Source organism: Clarias gariepinus, chromosome 16 (genome assembly GCF_024256425.1).
Source record: "Clarias gariepinus isolate MV-2021 ecotype Netherlands chromosome 16, CGAR_prim_01v2, whole genome shotgun sequence".
In the NCBI taxonomy this organism is placed as follows: domain Eukaryota; kingdom Metazoa; phylum Chordata; class Actinopteri; order Siluriformes; family Clariidae; genus Clarias; species Clarias gariepinus.
Window position 1 is genome coordinate 19,824,181 of NC_071115.1, and position 18,695 is coordinate 19,842,875.

Here is an 18,695-nt window from a genome sequence, read left to right on the forward strand (position 1 = left end):
TATATATATATATATATATATATATATATATATATATATATATATATATATATATATATATATATTAAACAATGCCTTCATTATCAAGATTAAATAGCGGCTTAATTATTTCCACCTGTGGCGCAGAAACATGTGAACTGGACCGGGCCGGTGGGGGCGTGTGAGCTCGAGCCTTGTAACTTTCACTTTCACATAAACGAAAGCTTACTGAGCACCGAGCGGGCGGGACTCCATCTCCCTCCCTCCCTCCCTTCATCTTCGCCATTACTAGATTACTGTACATCCGTTCACCAAACTACAGAAAACAGGACATGTTTGAGTAACGAGAGGATTAACATGATATGTGCTGGATGACGTCTCTAATCTGAGTCCGAGTCACAGCCAGTCTCCTCCTGTCTCCCTCACAGCCTGCGATCCAAACGGACCGAACCAGGAAATCAGGTCGGAGTTTATAAAGGAAGCGTCGCCATTAGAACAACCAGTGCTGTTTATTACCAGCAGTGAGTATGTGTTTTTACTGTTCTCTGTAATACTGCTGCGAAGCTTTTGTGGAGGAAATGAACATGACAGGAGTTGCAGTTATCATTTTATGTAAAAAACAATAAACAAAGAAACAAACAAATATCGCTTCCTTAGGGGCAAATATTATTCATATATGTTTTAACTTCTTTTAAAAACATAGACCGAAACACGTGGGTTATTAGAAATATATGTAAAATTATTTGCATCATAGAGATAGCTTGCAGGACGGATTGTGCACTACAGCCCATTTATGGAAATACACAACACTGTGTTGTCTGGTCTAGCTTCTAAATTTACTGCAAATCGTAAACAGGAGGGCCCTATTAGGGCTACTGTTGTATCATTTAATACTATAATGTCAGATATGCGTTTATATAGAAGAAAATTAACAAAATCTGGGTGTGGGTTAAGCTTGTAGCTTAGGCTCTGATAACCCTTTTATTACCATAGTTTGATAGACATTTCCTGAGTGCGACATTTTCTGAGTGCGAGTCCCGCCCCTGTGTATCACTGAAGAAATGTTTGTCAAAGTTTGTCGTTTTTTAAAATTGTGTACCTAAATTAATTTCTTTCTACTCTTTATAATATACTGTACTTTAATACTTTAATTTTAATATTATTTTAATTTTAATATCATTACAAAATGTATACTATTGCTAAACGTGTATAACTCGTAAATAAATAATTTTTCAAGATACAGTATACAAAACAATTATTCTTGTATAGATTTATATAATAGTAATGACTCACTGATTAAATGTATATATTTTAAATTAAAGTGTTACATTAGTTACCAATTCTTATTGTATCATATTAATATTATGTCATCCTAGGTAATAATGATAATAAATGTATGTACAGTGGATCCTTGGATTGCGAGTAACGCTGTTAGCGAGTGTTCCACAAGACAAGCAAAAAATTTTAAATAAAATTTGACTTGAAAAATGCATAAGTCTTGGTTTATTAGTACCCAGTATCAAGTACCACGCATGCGCTTCTTGTTTTGTAGATATTTTCAGTGGTAAAGTTCAGGTTCATTTGTTTTATTTTTACTTTATATTTTGTAATCGTTATTTTTATGGGGTTTTTTTTGTGGGGGGCTGTGGAACGAATAATCTAAGTTTCCATTATTTTGTTTGATTGTGTGTTTTGAAATACGAGACCACTTCCGGAATGAATTATGCTCATAATCCAATGTTCCACTGTAAATCCTTTTTTTAAGCTTCACATTTATGCAATGACTGATGGGAAAGTTTGCATCTCCACTTCTTGCAAGCAATGATGAACCATTGTTTACTTGTTCCCTAAACTGTTCACAGTTCCCTTTGAACCAAAGCGTCTCTATTTGAAATTGTTCTTGACATGGCCAAATACACTAAAAAGCTAGAAAATTGCATTGATGAATCTGATGGTGTGGAAGGCAAGTTCGATGACAAATATCACATGCCCAATGAAGTAATGCATGAACCACTGTATTGTAAGCTCAAACTTCCTAACATCCATTTTCTTATTAGGTCCTCTTGTGTCTTGTTTACGGACAAGTCAGCATGAGAGAACTGGGGGAATTTTGTTTAACTTAAGTACTGTAAGTAATTTGTTCATATAAATGTTTATCTTTGTTTTTTTTTGTATCTGACAGTATTTGTTAGACTTGTTGATTTGTTGAAGTTCCACTGAGCTAAATCGAGTTAGTAACTTTCAAATTTACAGGGTATTTAGTACAAATTAGTTCCTGTCATAAATCTCAACTGACTAATGCATTTTTATTGATTAATGCATTTTTGCACGGAAAGAGGGTGTTGGACTTTGGCCCCAATTACTTATTATATTTTACTCATGTTCCCAGGTGACGAAATTTACAGTCAGTTGGCGGGGCAGGAAAACTTACAACAATTAAGACCTATGGTAATGTCATTTTTTGCAGCTCAATTTTGATTTTAGACAAACCCAAACCCCAACTATCCCTATCTCGCTCTCACTTTTCATTTCATATTTCGTTTTCATATTCATATTAACAACAGTTAAACTGTTACGTGCCACGATAAAAGTACCAAAAGATTTGAGAATTAGATAAATATTATAAATTAAAAAAGTTGCTGCTTTAGTTTTTATAATAGCAATTTGCATATACTCCAGAATGTTATGAAGAGTGATCAGATGAATTGCATAGTTCTTTTTTGCCATGAAAATTAAATTAATCCCAAAAAAAACCTTTCCACTGCATTTTATTGCTGTCACTAAAGGACCTGCTGAGATCATTTCAGTAATCGTCTCATTAACTCAGGTGAAAAGATTGACGAGCACAAGGCTAAAGATCATTATTTCAGGCTGATTGGGTTAGAATGGCAGACTCGACATGTTAGGAGGGTAATGCTTGAAATCATAGTTTTTCCATTGTTAACCATGGTGACCTGCAAAGAAACGCATGCAGCCATCATTGCGTTGCATAAAAATGGCTTCACAGGCAAGGATATTGTGGCTACTAAGATTGCACCTAAATCAACAATTTATAGGATCATCAAGAACTTCAAGGAAAGAGGTTCAGTTCTTGTTAAGAAGGCTTCAGGGCGTCCAAGAAAGTCCAGCAAGTGCCAGGATCGTTTCCTAAAGAGGATTCAGCTGCGCGATCGGAGTGCCACCAGTGCAGAGCTTGCTCAGGAATGGCAGCAGGCAGGTGTGAGCACATCTGCACGCACAGTGAGGCGACTTTTGGAAGATGGCCTGATGTCAAGAAGGGCAGCAAAGGAGCCACTTCTCTCCAAAAAAAAACATCAGGGACAGATTGTTTTTTTGCAGAAAGTATGGTGAATGGACTGCTGAGTACTGGGGCAAAGTCATATTCTCCGATGAAGCCTCTTTCCAATTGTTTGGGGCATCTGGAAAAAGGATTGTCCGGAGAAGAAAAGGTGAGCGCTACCATTAGTCCTGTGTCATGCCAACAGTAAAGTATCCTGAGACCATTCATGTGTGGGGTTGCTTCTCATCCAAGGGAGTGGGCTCACTCACAATTTTGCCCCAAAACACAGCCATGAATAAAGAATGGTACCAAAACACCCTCCAACAGCAACTTCTTCCAACAATCCAACAACAGTTTGGTGAAGAACAATGCATTTTCCAGCACGATGGAGCACCGTGCCATAATGCAAAAGTGATAACTAAGTGGCTCGGGGACCAAAACGTCGAAATTTTGGGTCCATGGCCTGGAAACTCCTCAGATCTTAATCCCATTGAGAACTTGTGGTCAACCCTCAAGAGGCAGGTGGACAAATAAAAACCCACTAATTCTGACAAACTCCAAGAAGTGATTATGAAAGAATGGGTTGCTATCAGTCAGGATTTGGCCCAGAAGTTGATTGAGAGCATGACCAGTCGAATTGCAGAGGTCCCGAAAAGAAGGGCCAACACAGCAAATACTGACTCTTTGCATAAATGTCATGTAATTGTCGATAAAAGCCTTTAAAACGTGTGAAATGCTTGTAATTATATTTCAGTACATCACAGAAACAAAGATCTAAAAGCAGTTTAGCAGAAAACTTTGTGAAAACTACTATTTGTGTCATTCCAACTTTTGGCAACGACTGTACACACTGACTATGACAAATAGTATACACATTTTTTTTCCCTTAAAATATAAGATTTTATGAAAACAATAATATAATTATGAATCCTCTTATGTAAATGAACATTTTAATTTTTAACAAGAAATTGGTGAAAAACTCAAAATCAATAAATCAACAACCAACGTACATTTTAAATTTAACATTTTACTCACTCATGTAGTTTAGTAAACAATTATCTTTGTCATGCTACAGTTGTCCATAAAATAACAACCCAAAAGTGAAAAACTTCAGTTTACGTATATTACTGAACAATAGGGTAAAGTGTATGACTTGTTTATAATGCAAGTGGACATAGTCCACTACTGTGTAACTTTATAATTTAAAAACATACCTATTTTATGTAACAATTTTATATTTTATGTATATTATAATATTATACATTACTTATTGTATACTTAGGTGCCTGAGGATGAATTGTAGAGCATAGTGACTGTCCAGAAGACATAATGGGTAAGTATTAATACATTAAAAAAAAGCATTTATTGTCAATTTATGTTGTGATTTGACCTTTTATTTCCATACAGAAGACCTTTACAGCACTCCAGTTGAAAAATGGACAGAGTCCATGGTGAGCAGCTGGTTAACATCAATAGGAGTAAAAGAAACTTACATTAAAAAACTTAGTGAAGAGGAAGTAGATGGCCAAATACTTCTTGAAATCACAGAGGATTTTCTGAAAAAAGAGACTGGAATGAAATCTGGTCCAGCACTTTTGATTATTAAGAAAAGAAATGAGCTAGTTAATACCTTACAAAAGTCTCAGAAGCAGAAGGATAATGCACGCGAAAGGACTGCTGAAAACAGTGATCGTGGAGCAGCATCCATCAAGACTAAGTCAGTAACTAGAAGTCCACAGAAAGGAGAGGAGAAAGAAGATTCTTTGATTGTTCCAAAAACAAAAAGAGATTCGAAGCCACGACCTTTTGGTAAAACAGGCATTGACTTTATATATGTGAAGCACAATGTTCTTCATCCTGAAACTGGTGTCATTGATCTTATAACACCATGTCATGAGTACAAGGCATTTACTATTGCAGCTTCTTTGGACCGCCAAAGACTTCAAGCAAAGCTGGCAAGGGAAGTTTTAAAATTTGCCATGGGATGCATAAACATTAGAACGAATGGCACAATACACTTTGGTATAATGGACAGCCAGGAGAATTCTGGCTATGTGCATGGTGAAATCATTGGCATTCCCATTAGGGAAAAGGACATGTATGTCGATGCGCTAGATCACATTGAAAAAAGTTTTTCCTCCTCTGACAGCGAGCTTGTAAGGCAGTGTATTCGACCACCTGAGTTTATTCTGGTAGTTGACCAAAATAGCAAAGATGAACACTATGTAGTTGAAGTTGACATTGTACCTTTCGTGAGCATTGTGAAGAATAGAGTTTTTTCTGTCCGCTTGCCCAACTTTAAAGAGACATCCAATAAAGTTGAATATGAAAAGAAAACAGTTTATCGCAGGGTTGGATCCAAAACAGAACCAGTTGTTGAAACTGATGAATTTTACCAAGGACTTAATTTCAGAGATGCTCGAAGAGAAGAGGCAGAGCAAGAACAATGTTTACCAAGCCCAGACCCTAGCCAAGATCTTGGAAGAAAACTCACCATGCTTGTAACAGGTGGGAAAAAACTAATAGAAAAGGATAAATGGTACATACTTGTTACAAACAAGTTTCCAAAGCAAGATCTAAAACACATTGGTTTCTTACTAAACATGAAGACATTCTGTGTGTTTGACTTTGACCCAGATTCCATGGTGTCTGGGTTATGTCATGAATATGTTAAGCACCATGCTGTGAACCTCCATTTCATGCAAAACTACAAAATTGCAAGTGGAATGAGCATTAGAGAATTTGAGAGTCAACTTCATTTGTTTGAACAAACAAGCTGGATTTTCTGCAATGGACGAAATGATTTCAAAGGTAACGAGTTGTATTTGGATGAAATTACTTGGTCTAAAACAAGGAGAACATTCCTCAAGGACTGCGTGTCATTAATCTGCAAGGATGTATTGCCCAAAGGAACCTTTCTTGTGATCTTTCTTCTCACCTCTCCTGTTGAGACACCTCTTCTGAACACATTCTATGAGTTTTTCACTGACATGGAAGGTCATGAAGACATCATATGCATCTCAGAATCAGAGGAGAACTTTAAAAAATGGGAGACGTTTGCACATGGATCTTGTGACAGTGAAACTGTCAACATTTCAAGTGTCGTGGGGATGAAAATGAGTCATGTCAATGCAACTCTCCAGAGAGTCCAGACCAACACCACTCGTACAACCAAGCATTTACCCATTTATGTCAAAGGGGAATGCTGTCTTGAGACATGTGAGGAGGAAAGGATGTGTTCCTTGGAGATTGTAGGTATTAACCAGTGTGATGACACCAGCCCCGAGTTCATTGACTCAGAGAAAGAAGAAATTGAGAGGCAGTTTTACCTTGGAGGAAAAGTGACATGGATGAACTTTTGGCTTGCAGAGAAAAAGTTTGTTGGGGAGATGATTCAAAGAGATGCGTATGATGAAGTGACAAAACTTCTGAAGAACATTCTTAAACGGAGTTTAGATCAGATGCCCATTGATAACATCAATATATACCACCATCCAGGCAGTGGTGGAAGTACAGTAGCAAGGCAGGTCCTTTGGAATCAAAGAAAGGACCTAAGGTGTGCAGTAGTGAAACCATCTTACTCTGCTGGAATAGTTGCTGAACATGCTGTTAAATTCAGGGAGTATGAGGAAAAGGATCCACAGAAATGCTTACCTGTACTCTTACTTATTGAGGATTGTGACAAAGAGTATTTGGAAGACTTAAAGAATGAATTAGAAGTAGCTGTCTACACCAAGAGAATTCCACCTGGAATACCATGCTTCATTCTGCTCAGCTGTAGACGATCCTATACTCCAGAGAATCTGTGTAAGGGGTCACCTCTGCTAAATGTTTCTGTGACTCACAAACTTTCTGCAGAAGAGAAAAGGCAATTTGCAGGTAAACGGCGAACACTTGAGCAACAGTACCAGCCAGAGTTCATCCTGACGTTCATCTTGATGAGTGAGGAATTTGATCATAAGATCATTGCTGAATATGTGAAACAGTTTGTAATGCATTTATTACAAGACATTGATCATTCATCAGTCGTTACCCAACTTACTCGCTATGTAGCTCTGCTCAACACTTATGTCCAGGATTCTTTCATTTCTCAGTCACATTGTGAAGCCCTTCTTGCTTTATCTATTAGAGTGGACAGATTTCGACAACATGCCTTTGAGCGTTCTCTTAGTGAACAGGCCAAATTAGTCTTTATACATTTAAGAGATGAAAGGACCTACATTACATCTATCAGAATCATTCATCCACTTGTTGCAAAGGAAATTCTCCATCAGCTTTTGGGTGACGGGCAACAACAAAGTAACCTTGCACTTGATCTCCTTAACAATGATGTGCTTTTTGAACACAGATTTGGAAGAGAAGATTACATGAAGTTCCTTCGTGCATTGTTCATGAGACGTTACAGGATAAGCAAAGGTGATGAATCAGACAGCTTTTTTTCTCCCCTCATTGAACATGTAAGAGAAAATGAAAAACCAGAAAAAGCAATTGAGTTGCTCAATGAGGCATACAAAAGATTCAACAAGGATGCATTATTTGCTCAGCAACTTGCTCGACTTACATACAGACATGAAAAATTTGAAGAGGCCGAACGTTGGGCAGACATTGCGGCAAGTAAAATGCCCAACAACTCCTATATCCTTGACACCAAAGGCCAGGTGTACAGAAGATGGTTCACAATGAAATGCAAAGCCATGGAAAAGACTCGCAAAACAGCAGAGAACATAGCAGGTGCAATTGAAACGGCACTTAAAGCCATTGAATGCTTCCAAGAATGTGAAAAGGCAGCAGTTGCAGACATTGAATCAATGAACAACTCAGGATTTTTTGCAGTTGTAGAGGTGGGATGCAGCTTGTTGAAGCTAATTTCCTCACTTCACACATTTTCAAACAAGAGTGATGGTCGTTCTGAATTCCTCAACTACCTTCTTACAGACTACATACCAAAAGAGGTCGAAAAACCCTGGGAACACTTTCACTGCAAACTCAAAAAACTTCAGGGTACAATGCGGGAAGCACTGGAGTGGATATCAGAGGACTTGAGTTATTTCCAGACAGACCAAAATACAGATGAGGAAGAAACCGCTATAAGTTGTGAGTTGACAGTAACTCACCCAAAGCATTGGTTGGTAACCAAGTCTTCTGTTTATGGTAAGTTTTTCAGTGAGGCTTCACTCAGTGCAGTGCCTAGTCATTGGCAATCTAATCCAGCTAATATGACCCCCTTTATTAAACGCATGATTATTTACCAGCTTGGTGGCGGAAACCTCACAGCAATCTTTAACATACTTGACCAGAAAGATAAGGACAAGGTCAAGACCTTAGAGGACATCATTTCACTGTATCCAAAGAATCCAATGGCTGCCAAAATGCATCAGGTTGATCTTGTCAACTACATAGCCTCACATTTTGCTTTAAGTTCAGTCTCAGCCAGGTCGCCTAAACTGGCTGCCGTAAGTGATCTCCAAAAACTCAGCAACCTTTTCCCCCATGACAAGTCAAGATGCCTGTCAAGTGCTCTGTTTTTATGCATCTTGTTGTTTTGGCCAGAGGAGCATGACACTGCTCGTGAAAAGGAAGACAAATATGAAATTGTTCTGACTACTCTCAAATACCTCCAGCAAACATACTGGACCAAAATGAAGGATATCCCTCATAGAAGGAGGAGGATTTACACCCATTTCTTCTTGGGAAATGGAACTGGATATGATAAATTTGTCCACAAGAGTAAAATTGAAAATATTACAAAACTTCCCACAGTTTCAGAAAAGCGTATGAAATGGTTCCGAGGAGAATTGTGGAAAACCCAAGAAATTGCTGCGGTGCTTAAACGTGTGACTGGCTGGACAGAAGAAGGAACTGTGTACCTTGAGGGTCCTAAGATAAGAAAGTTCCCAGTTCATCCCCTTTATGTACACTCAGTGCCCTATGGTAATGAAAACGTCACCTTCTATCTGGGGTTTACGTTCAGAGGTCCTGTAGCATACAATGTCACAGTAAGAAAGTAAGGAAATTTCTAACCCAATGGGAGGGCACCACCCAATTTTGGCCCACGTTTTTTAGCAGAATTGTTTTAATTCTAATTGTTTTTTCTACTTTGGAGGGTTTTTTAAACATGAATGGCCTAACTGATAAGGCCATGCTACAGAATGTCAAGATTTAAGTCCAGACTTTGACTAGGCCACTCCAAAACCTTAACATTCATTTAATACATTTTTTTTTTGAGCCATTCAGAGATGGACTTGCTGTTGTGTTTCAGATCATTGTCCTGCTTTATGAGCCAAGTGCATTAGAGCCTTAGAGCTTAAATTCATGGTTCCATAAATTATGGCAAGTCATCCAGCACCATCCCTTCATACTATCACCACGATGTTTGACTGTTTGTATGATGATCTTTTTATGAAATGCTCTGTTAGTTTTATACCATATTTAACAGAATGCATACCTTCCAATGTCCCTCTATGGACCATCAGTCCACAGAATATTTACCCACAGGTCTTGTTGATAATCAAGATGTTTTTTTGGCCAATGAGACAAGCCTTTGTGTTCTTTTTGGCCAGCAGTGGCTTTCACCTAGGAACTCTCCCATGGATGACATTTTTTTACTCTTTCTTATTGTTAAATTATGAACAATGAGTTCTTTTATGAGGTCTTGGATGAGTCGATGACCGTCAATAATATTCAGCACATTTTAATAAAAATGGATAGTGTTTTTACATATATTGTGATGTACTAAAAGGTTAATAAGATTTATTTTTATTGCTGATTAGTTATGCATTTTTTGTACTGTAATAAAATACAATTTATCCTTTGCATCCTTTGTGTACTTTAATAAAAATGTATTAATCTCTAATGAATAGTTAATTTATGTTTATATTAAACTTGTGTCAGACGTAAAGGTGGCTGTAAGAGCAAATTTTAATTCATTTGCATCATAAGTAAACATGAAAAATATCAAGAATAACAGCATCATTAGCTCAAAAATATGAAGCAAACACTAACACTCAAACGTAACAGATGCAAGACACAGTCACAATGAAATATAAATACAGTAAATAATCAAGAACACACTCAAAACTGGGGCATGTGATCAAGGACAATTTTCTTTGCTGGAGCTGATAAGTAAGCAAGTTCAATTCAATTCAATTCAATTCAATTTTATTTGTATAGCGCTTTTAGCAATTTTCATTGCCGCAAAGCAGCTTTACACAGTTAAAAGAATTATTTAAGTAAGCTTACAGTAAGCTTAAGAAAGCAAGTAAGCAAGAAAGTTAATAAAATGTGTGTTTATTTTTTTGTTTAGCTAATAATGACTACATACATTTATTTTCCTATTTTATATATAACAAAAAACAAAACAAAATTTTACTATATTGAATAAATGATTAAATATAGTTTTTTTTGCTAAAGTCTAAAAGTGTGCTTTTTTAACTAATGATCACAAAAATGAACAATTAATTAACACAACGTATCACAAAAACTAAATTCATATAATTACCAATGAACAAATAAATTTAGTCAAAGTTTGTTTTAATGCACATAAAGTCCATCATCAGCATCATTGGATTATAGGTGTGTGGTCTTTCATGCATTATTCTTCCATTCTATCCATTAGAACCCTTCACCTTTCTTTTCTCTGCTTATTTTTAGATTGTCCAAATTATATAAATTCTAATTTGTATGTGTGTATATTTGCAAAAGTGTGTGAATTAAGACATGGTATTTCTTTAAAGCTGTTCTATTTAGGGCTCTGCGATTAATCAGAAAAAAAGTATGATCTCAATTCATACACACTCTCATTTGTGAAAGACGGCGATTCACTTGCATATATTTCCCCTGCATTCAGATTAATAATTAATTATTAATTCACCAATCAGGCCAGAGATTAGTGAAAAATTCAGTCATACAACTTATTTACTTCCTTCATTCCGCTACTTCTTTCACGGCATTCTGCTGTCACTCACATGCCGTGTAACAAGAAGGCAGACCTAAACAGACTAGTCACTTTAATTGGAGGAGTTGAAGTAGCATGCCATTATTTTCATGCCAAAAACCTGAGTGTAAAACTTTGTTTTAAGTTCAAATTTAATTTTTTCCGCTTTTTAGGCTCTCACACATTCAAATTGTATTTCCACTCTCTTTCTATCCGTCGCTCCACCATACTGATGAGAGCATCTGCTTGCCAAAACCCACATTTAAAACCAGTCAAAAAAAAATTCAGCAAAAAAACACATGGGTAACGTCATTTTAAAAAACACTTTGACGCCTTAATAATAGCTTTTAAGTCATTCCAAAAAAATCTCTAAACCATCCGTGTTCTTTTATTTACAGCTACAAAGCTAACCAGCTCCTAACACATACAGTAGATGTATTCCCAATGGTTTTCCAAACGCTGATCTGGTATGTGTTGCGATGGATTGTACACCCTATACTAGATTTCTATGTGGGATTCAACCCCAGAACCCATAAGTTAACGTAGCTGATATTCTAAAGCAGAATAAGTGGAAATCTAAGAGAAAATTATGAGATTTGCAAGACTGTCTCCCACTTCCATGGTTTATTATCCTCACTTTTTGACTGACCTTAGTAACTGATGGTCACTAACTGATGGTTAAAAGTATGTACACTAACACTAAAAGAATGTAAGGGTTTAACAATAAAAACTTGAACAACAATAAATACCGTAAAATATTTACATGTATTTAATATTAAACTACCTAACAAACTCTGTGACATTTACATTATGCTGATAAAATAATGCTAATGAATGCCAATCATTCATAAGAACTGGGACAAGACATGTCCAGCACAGAAATAATTCATATTTTGACTATGAACAATTTTATAAGCTAAATCATAACAAAATTTTTTTTAAAAAGCACAAAACAAGTTTTTTTTAATCCTACTTAAAAATGAATTTTAGCAAATAGCTAAAAAACTGATTAAAAATAATTAAAAAAAATTCACTTGCCTGCTAAGTAAAATAAGTACATGTTAATTAATTAATGACTGTTAAAAATTAATTTATTATTATTATTTTAACTTTAATTTAATGAATTTGTGTTCTGAGTTTCTGTCAACACTGTCAGACATTTCTAAAAAATAGTCAGGCAATCTTGTGATCAACTAAAATTTTAAGAACCTCTTCATCACTCCTTGTTTGTTTAAATGTTCTTGTCAGGTTCATGTAAGTTTATTATTTTTAAAATAATTTTAAGATTTGAAATTGATACTGTACTACTGTGGTTACAACCACAGCATGTCTACACTGTATATTTTAAATTATATTAAATTTGGAGTCATTTTTAGTAAAAATGTATGAATTTCAAGCACATTAAATATGCATCTAGCAAAAACAAACTTGCTCCCACATACATTTTCAACATTATCTAGCATAACATGGAATTTTGTCAACATTGCCAGGCTACAACACAATCAGAAAATTCATCTGATGGTGGTAATTTATTTTGTGACAGTCTTGACAAATACATTTAAAGTAGGTTTTATTTCATTACTTAAAATACTTTTTACATTAAAAAAACCGTTTTTTATTAATTTCCTGTTAATATTAATTTATTGTTTTGTTTAAAGCAGATTCATTGTTTTAAAAGGGCACACACACACACACACACACATTATGTCTTTGAACTGTTGGAGGTAACCCACTAATAATAAACATAAACCCAAGATGGAAATCGAACACGGACCCTAGAGGTTGAAGGCAACAGGGCTAACCACCATTCCACTAAATCACAATTCATTGGTTTTAATAATCTGAAAGCTGGATTTAAAAAATGTTTGATGCTAAAACTTATTTATTTGAAAAATCTTTTGAAGATGTGAAAATTTATTTCAAAGTGTTAAATGCTGCATAAATGTTTACAACAAAAAGCAATACAGTGGAATCTTGGATTATGAGCACAATTAGTTCCGGAGCAGGCTTGTCTTTTAAAACACTTATAAACCAAAGCAAATTCCCCCATAAGAAATAATGGAAAAGAACATTTGTTGTTTTACAGCCCCAAAAAATAAATACATAAAAATAATTAATACAAAATATAAAGTAAAAATCAGTCAAATTAACTTGCACTTTACCTTAAAAAAAAGTTCTGACAGATAAGTGTTACTGTTTATGCGCACAGGCGCTGTGTGTGTGTGTGTGTGTGTGTGTGTGTGTGTGTGTGTGTGTGTGTGTGTGTGTGTAAAAGCAAAAGTAAGAGGAGAGAAGAAATCAGTTCCTCCTCTCTTCTTGTCTTACACAGTAACATTTCCTCCTTTCTTATTTGAGTTTCACACACACAGACACAGACACAGACACACACATATTAACGGAAAGACTGTTTTATCGGAAAAATTTCCAATAGACAAGGCTAACAACTCTCGTGTGAGCGCACGCTAATGTAATCACTGCTGTAAAGTAAAAAAAACTAACAAAAACAAACAAATTAACCTGCACTTTATCTTTGAAAAGTATTGCTGCAGTGTTTCTGTGTAGAGCAGAGAGTGTGAAGGCGCGAGGAGGAGGTGTGTGAAGGTGAGAGGAGGAGGGGGTGGGTGGGTGTGTGAGTATGTGTGGGTGAAGGGCCGAGGAGGAGGGGGATCTTTAACTTCTCTAAAGGGAACTTTACCCTCTCTAATGTGACTTTCTTTTGCTTTTCACACACGCGCACACATGTTATAATAAAGAGTACAGACCGAGCAGGGGAGACATTTACCCGCAATTCCGCAGTGCAAAAGAGAGAAAAACCATTGACTGAGTTGTGATCATGTGACACTCGTCGTCAAAACATGAAGCGCATGTGTGATACATGATACTCGGTACTTGTAAACCAAGACTCGTTTTTTAAGTCAAAATTTTTTACAAATCTTTGCTCGTCTTGCGGAACACTTGCAAAATGGGTTATTCGCAATCCGAGATTTCACTGTAGCCCATGCACATGAGGTTTACCAGCGGATCAGTGAATAAACCCGTGTGCAAATCCTGAAGCCTGCCATAACTTGCAAATGAAGTGTCCAATGTATTGGCAGCCCTTACTTCTGCCTGTTGTATGCACCTGTCACTGTAGAGGCTCTGGTGTCTGATCCAAGGTTCAGTAGCCCTCCTGATGTACCCGTTTTCTCAGCAGATGACGCTGCCTATTGTTACATTCATGAAGGAATGCCTGTGACACGATTACATTACGACAGAAAATTGATGATAAAGCTGCCTACTTGTATGGGTGTCTGGTACACATGTGACACGCCCATAGTATGACAGAAAAGCTCATAGTTGCCTGTGATGCCCACACCATGACATGAAGGCTGATAAGTGCATGTTCTGTTTTAAATATAAATGTTAAGGAATTTTTGGTGTTTCTGTATTAATTTTTTTTGTAAAGTGTTCCCAAAATACTGTATTTCTAATCATATTATTAAATTTCTTAACAAGTCGAAAGATTTTATTCATATTTTACTGAATTACTATTTTATTCTTTTTAGGTAAAATTCAAGGATGGATTTTTTGTAATAGCTTAGAGGAATCAGTTTTTAATTCTAAATAAATACTTTTAGAAGGTGCTGCATTAAATTTTTTTAATAATTATATGACAGTTTACAATGTCTGATGGTGTTGACAAAAATCCTGTAAAGCACTAAAAATGGTTAATTGTAGAAAATATTTACAACTGGGAGGTTATTCCAAAACAGGGTTTGATAACCCCACACCTCACAATATATGTTAAGTTTTTAGTACATATTAATTTTCAAATTAAAAATGTTTTGTCTCAGTTCTCAAGAATGGCTGATGTGATGATGAAGCACTATAGGTGGCTTAGTGTCCCAACGTGTTATTTATTATTTTTTAAATTTCATATAACTCTCTTACATGTGTGTAAATTAGAGGGACCCAGGAGGATCGGTGAGGCTACAGGGAGCAGAGGTAAAGAAGGTGCAGGATTTTAAGTACTTAGGGTCTTAGTACTTAGTACTTAGTCGACATTTCGCTATACCTTAGATAATGTAGCTCCAGTTAAAAGAAAAATTATTAGAGATAAGAAACTTGCTCCCTGGTATAACGATCACACGCGCACTTTAAAACAGACCGCTCGGAAATTAGAACGTACTGTATATGGCGTCAAACTAAATTACTAGTATTTCAAATAGCATGGAAGGAGAGCATCCTGAACTATAGAAAAGCTCTTAGTGTAGCTAGATCAACATATCTCTCCACTCTTATAGAAAATAACAAAAATAATCCTAGATTCTTATTTAATGCTGTAGCCAAATTAACCAGAAATAAGACCACTGCAGAAATCTCCACAACAACATCATGCAATAGTGAGGACTTCATGAACTTTTTTAATAATAAAATTGTAAATATTAGGCATAAAATTGAGGTTTTGAAACCGAACAATGTAATTGATGCAGATGTTAATCTAGCCATGTCAGACCAGAACCTAAAATACTTTACTCCCCTTGAAGAGAATGAACTAATTTCACTCATCTCTTCTGCAAATTCATCAACCTGTATATTAGATCCTGTACCGACACATTTTCTTAAACAGATAGTACCAGCAATAACAGAACCCCTGTTGAGAATAATTAATTCTTCACTCAGCATTGGTTATGTTCCAAAATCTTTTAAATTAGCAGTTATCAAACCAATAATTAAGAAACCTGACCTCGACCCCTGTCAGCTGTCCAATTACAAGCCAATATCAAACCTCCCATTTATCTCTAAGATTCTGGAAAAGATAGTAGCGGAGCAGCTATGCTCATATATACATAGAAATGGCATACATGAACTGTATCAGTCAGGATTTAGGCCTCATCACAGTACAGAGACAGCACTCGTTAAAGTAGCAAATGACATTCTATTGGCCTCTGATTAGGGTTGTGTAACTATGTTTGTATTACTTGACCTCAGTGCAGCTTTTGACACCGTTGATCACGCTATTCTTCTTCACAGATTAGAAAATGTAGTAGGAATTAAGGGTACAGCCCTCTCCTGGCTCAGATCCTATCTGACCCATCGTTATCAGTATGTAGACTTAAATGGTGATTATTCTGCATGCTCTCTAGTGGAGTTTGGCGTTCCGCAGGGTTCAGTTTTAGGTCCACTGCTTTTTTCCCTTTACATGCTTCCTCTGGGCAACATAATCCGTAAGCATGGTATTAGTTTTCATTGTTATGCTGACGATACACAGTTATATGTCTCAGCAAAACCTAATGAGAAAAAACAGCTTACTAAAATTGAGCAATGTGTGCAGGACATAAGAAATTGGATGCTAATTAACTTCCTTCTGCTAAATCCGGATAAGACAGAAGTTCTAGTCATAGGACCGCATATAGCTAGGAGTAAAATTTTAGATCACACCGTAACTTTAGATGGCCTTTCTGTTCCATCAAATGCAACAGTGAAAGACCTTGGTGTGATTATTGATTCCAGCCTTTCATTTGAAGCATATGTAGATAATATTACCAGGATAGCATTCTTTCACCTCAGAAATATTGCCAGGATAAGAAATTTATTGTCGCTAAACGATGCAGAAAAACTAGTTCATGCTTTTATCACCTCTAGGTTGGACTATTGTAATGCCTTACTGTCTGGTTGTTCAGCTAGATGCATAAATAAGCTTCAGCTAGTCCAGAATGCAGCAGCGAGAGTCCTCACTAGAACCAGAAGATATGAGCACATCACCCCTATCTTATCTTCACTCCAATGGCTCCCTGTGAAATTTCGCATTGATTTCAAAATACTACTCTTGACATATAAAGCATTAAATGGTCTCGCGCCGCAGTACCTGAGCGAACTGCTAGTGTCTTACGATCCGCCACGCCTACTTCGATCAAAGGATGCAGGCTGCTTGTCAGTACCGCGTATTATGAAAAATACAGCTGGGGGCAGAGCTTTTTCTTACAAAGCCCCAAAGTTATGGAATAGTCTTCCAAATAGTGTTCGGGACTCAGACACAGTCTCAGTGTTTAAGTCCAGGCTAAAAACCTATTTATTTAGCCAAGCATTTTTATAAATAAATTTTCCATAGGTAAAGGAGCAGATCTGGGGGACTCATGGACGTAGAGTATTATGGTGAACTGGTATGTTTGGATGCTGTCTTCCTCACTCTCATTGATCACTCAGGTTTGCTGACGGTGAGGTGATTGTTTGCTTTACATCTCAGGAAGCCCTCATGTTTGTGTTTCCTTCTGGCTCTCCCTTTTAGTTATGCTGTCATAGTTAGTCCTGCCGGAGTCTCTGCTTGCACTCTACAGTTAATATACATTCACATTATACATTGTGTGACTGTGACCATACCTAACTGCCATCTCTCTTCTTCTTCTCTTTCCCCCCCTTTCTCTTTCCTCTCTCCTCCTGTCTCCCCCTTTCACTCTTTCTCTCTCTCTCTGTCGAGCTACACATGTCGTTCCTGAGCTGCCAGTGATCCAGACTCCCTCTGCCCTCCGGACCTGTCTGACCCGTCCTGGTGCCCCGCTTCTGGCTGAAGATCTCGTCACATGGATGCCCCGTGTGTCTCTCTGGGATGCGTCTGGTGTCTGGGAATGATTCTCTCTACCTAGAAAATGGTTCTGGCCTTGACTGGTGTTGGCAACTGTTTCTCTGGGGACTTGACAGTTCGATAGTTCATGACTGGAACTTCTTACAAGTCTACCTGGGTCTTCAATAACCACCTGGACTCCATATTAACATCAATTAACATCAGCTATTATAGCTGAACTGCCTCCCACCCTACACACTGTATAAATGCAGATTATTTACTGCTTTCTGTTTCACCCAAATGAGGATGGGTTCCCTGTTGAGTCTGGTTCCTCTCAAGGTTTCTTCCTATTACCATCTCAGGGAGTTTTTCCTTGCCACTGTCGCCCTCGGCTTGCTTACCAGGGACAAACTGACCATTTTGATTCATACAAATTCACATTTCATACAAACTTAAATAATTCTTTTGTCTGTGTAAAGCTGCTTTGCGGCAATGAAAAATTGCTAAAAGCGCTATACAAATAAAATTGAATTGAATTGAATTGAATTAGGGTCAGAGCAATCCCGTTGTCCAGAGCAACGGAGAGTGTTCAAAGGAGGTGAAGAGGCGGGTACAGGCAGGTTGGAATGGGTGGAGAAAAGTGTCAGGTGTGTTGTGTGATAAAAGAGTATCAGCGAGAATGAAAGGAAAGGTGTACAGGACAGTGGTGAGACCAGCAATGCTCTACGGCTTAGAGACAGTGGCGCTGAAGAAAAGACAGGCGGCAGAGTTGGAGGTAGCAGAGCTGAAGATGTTGAGGTTCTCTTTGGGAGTGACAAGGATGGATAGGATCAAGAATGAGTTTATCAGAGGGACAACCCACATTAGATGTTTTGGAGATAAAGTCAGAGAGGCCAGATTGAGGTGGTTTGGACATGTTTAGAGGAGAGATGGTGAGTATATCGGTAGAAGGATGCTGAGGT

The 18,695-nt window shown here is 37.0% G+C and overlaps 1 protein-coding gene across 2 annotated transcripts; it reads left to right on the forward strand.

Annotated features, from left to right (window-relative positions):
- The first annotated feature begins 244 nt into the window (after window positions 1-244).
- Window positions 245-9,960, forward strand: LOC128544633 (sterile alpha motif domain-containing protein 9-like). 2 transcript variants are annotated; one of them, XM_053514871.1, is made up of 4 exons: window positions 245-500; window positions 2,037-2,107; window positions 4,542-4,592; window positions 4,667-9,960. In XM_053514871.1, exons 3-4 carry the CDS (start codon window positions 4,589-4,591, stop codon window positions 9,265-9,267), a joined length of 4,605 nt encoding a protein of 1,534 aa, XP_053370846.1. In that variant the 5' UTR covers window positions 245-500; window positions 2,037-2,107; window positions 4,542-4,588; the 3' UTR covers window positions 9,268-9,960. The 2 variants fall into 2 exon arrangements, with proteins under 2 accessions (XP_053370846.1, XP_053370847.1); XM_053514872.1 differs by having other exon boundaries at window positions 4,670-9,960.
- The last annotated feature ends 8,735 nt before the right edge of the window (window positions 9,961-18,695 follow it).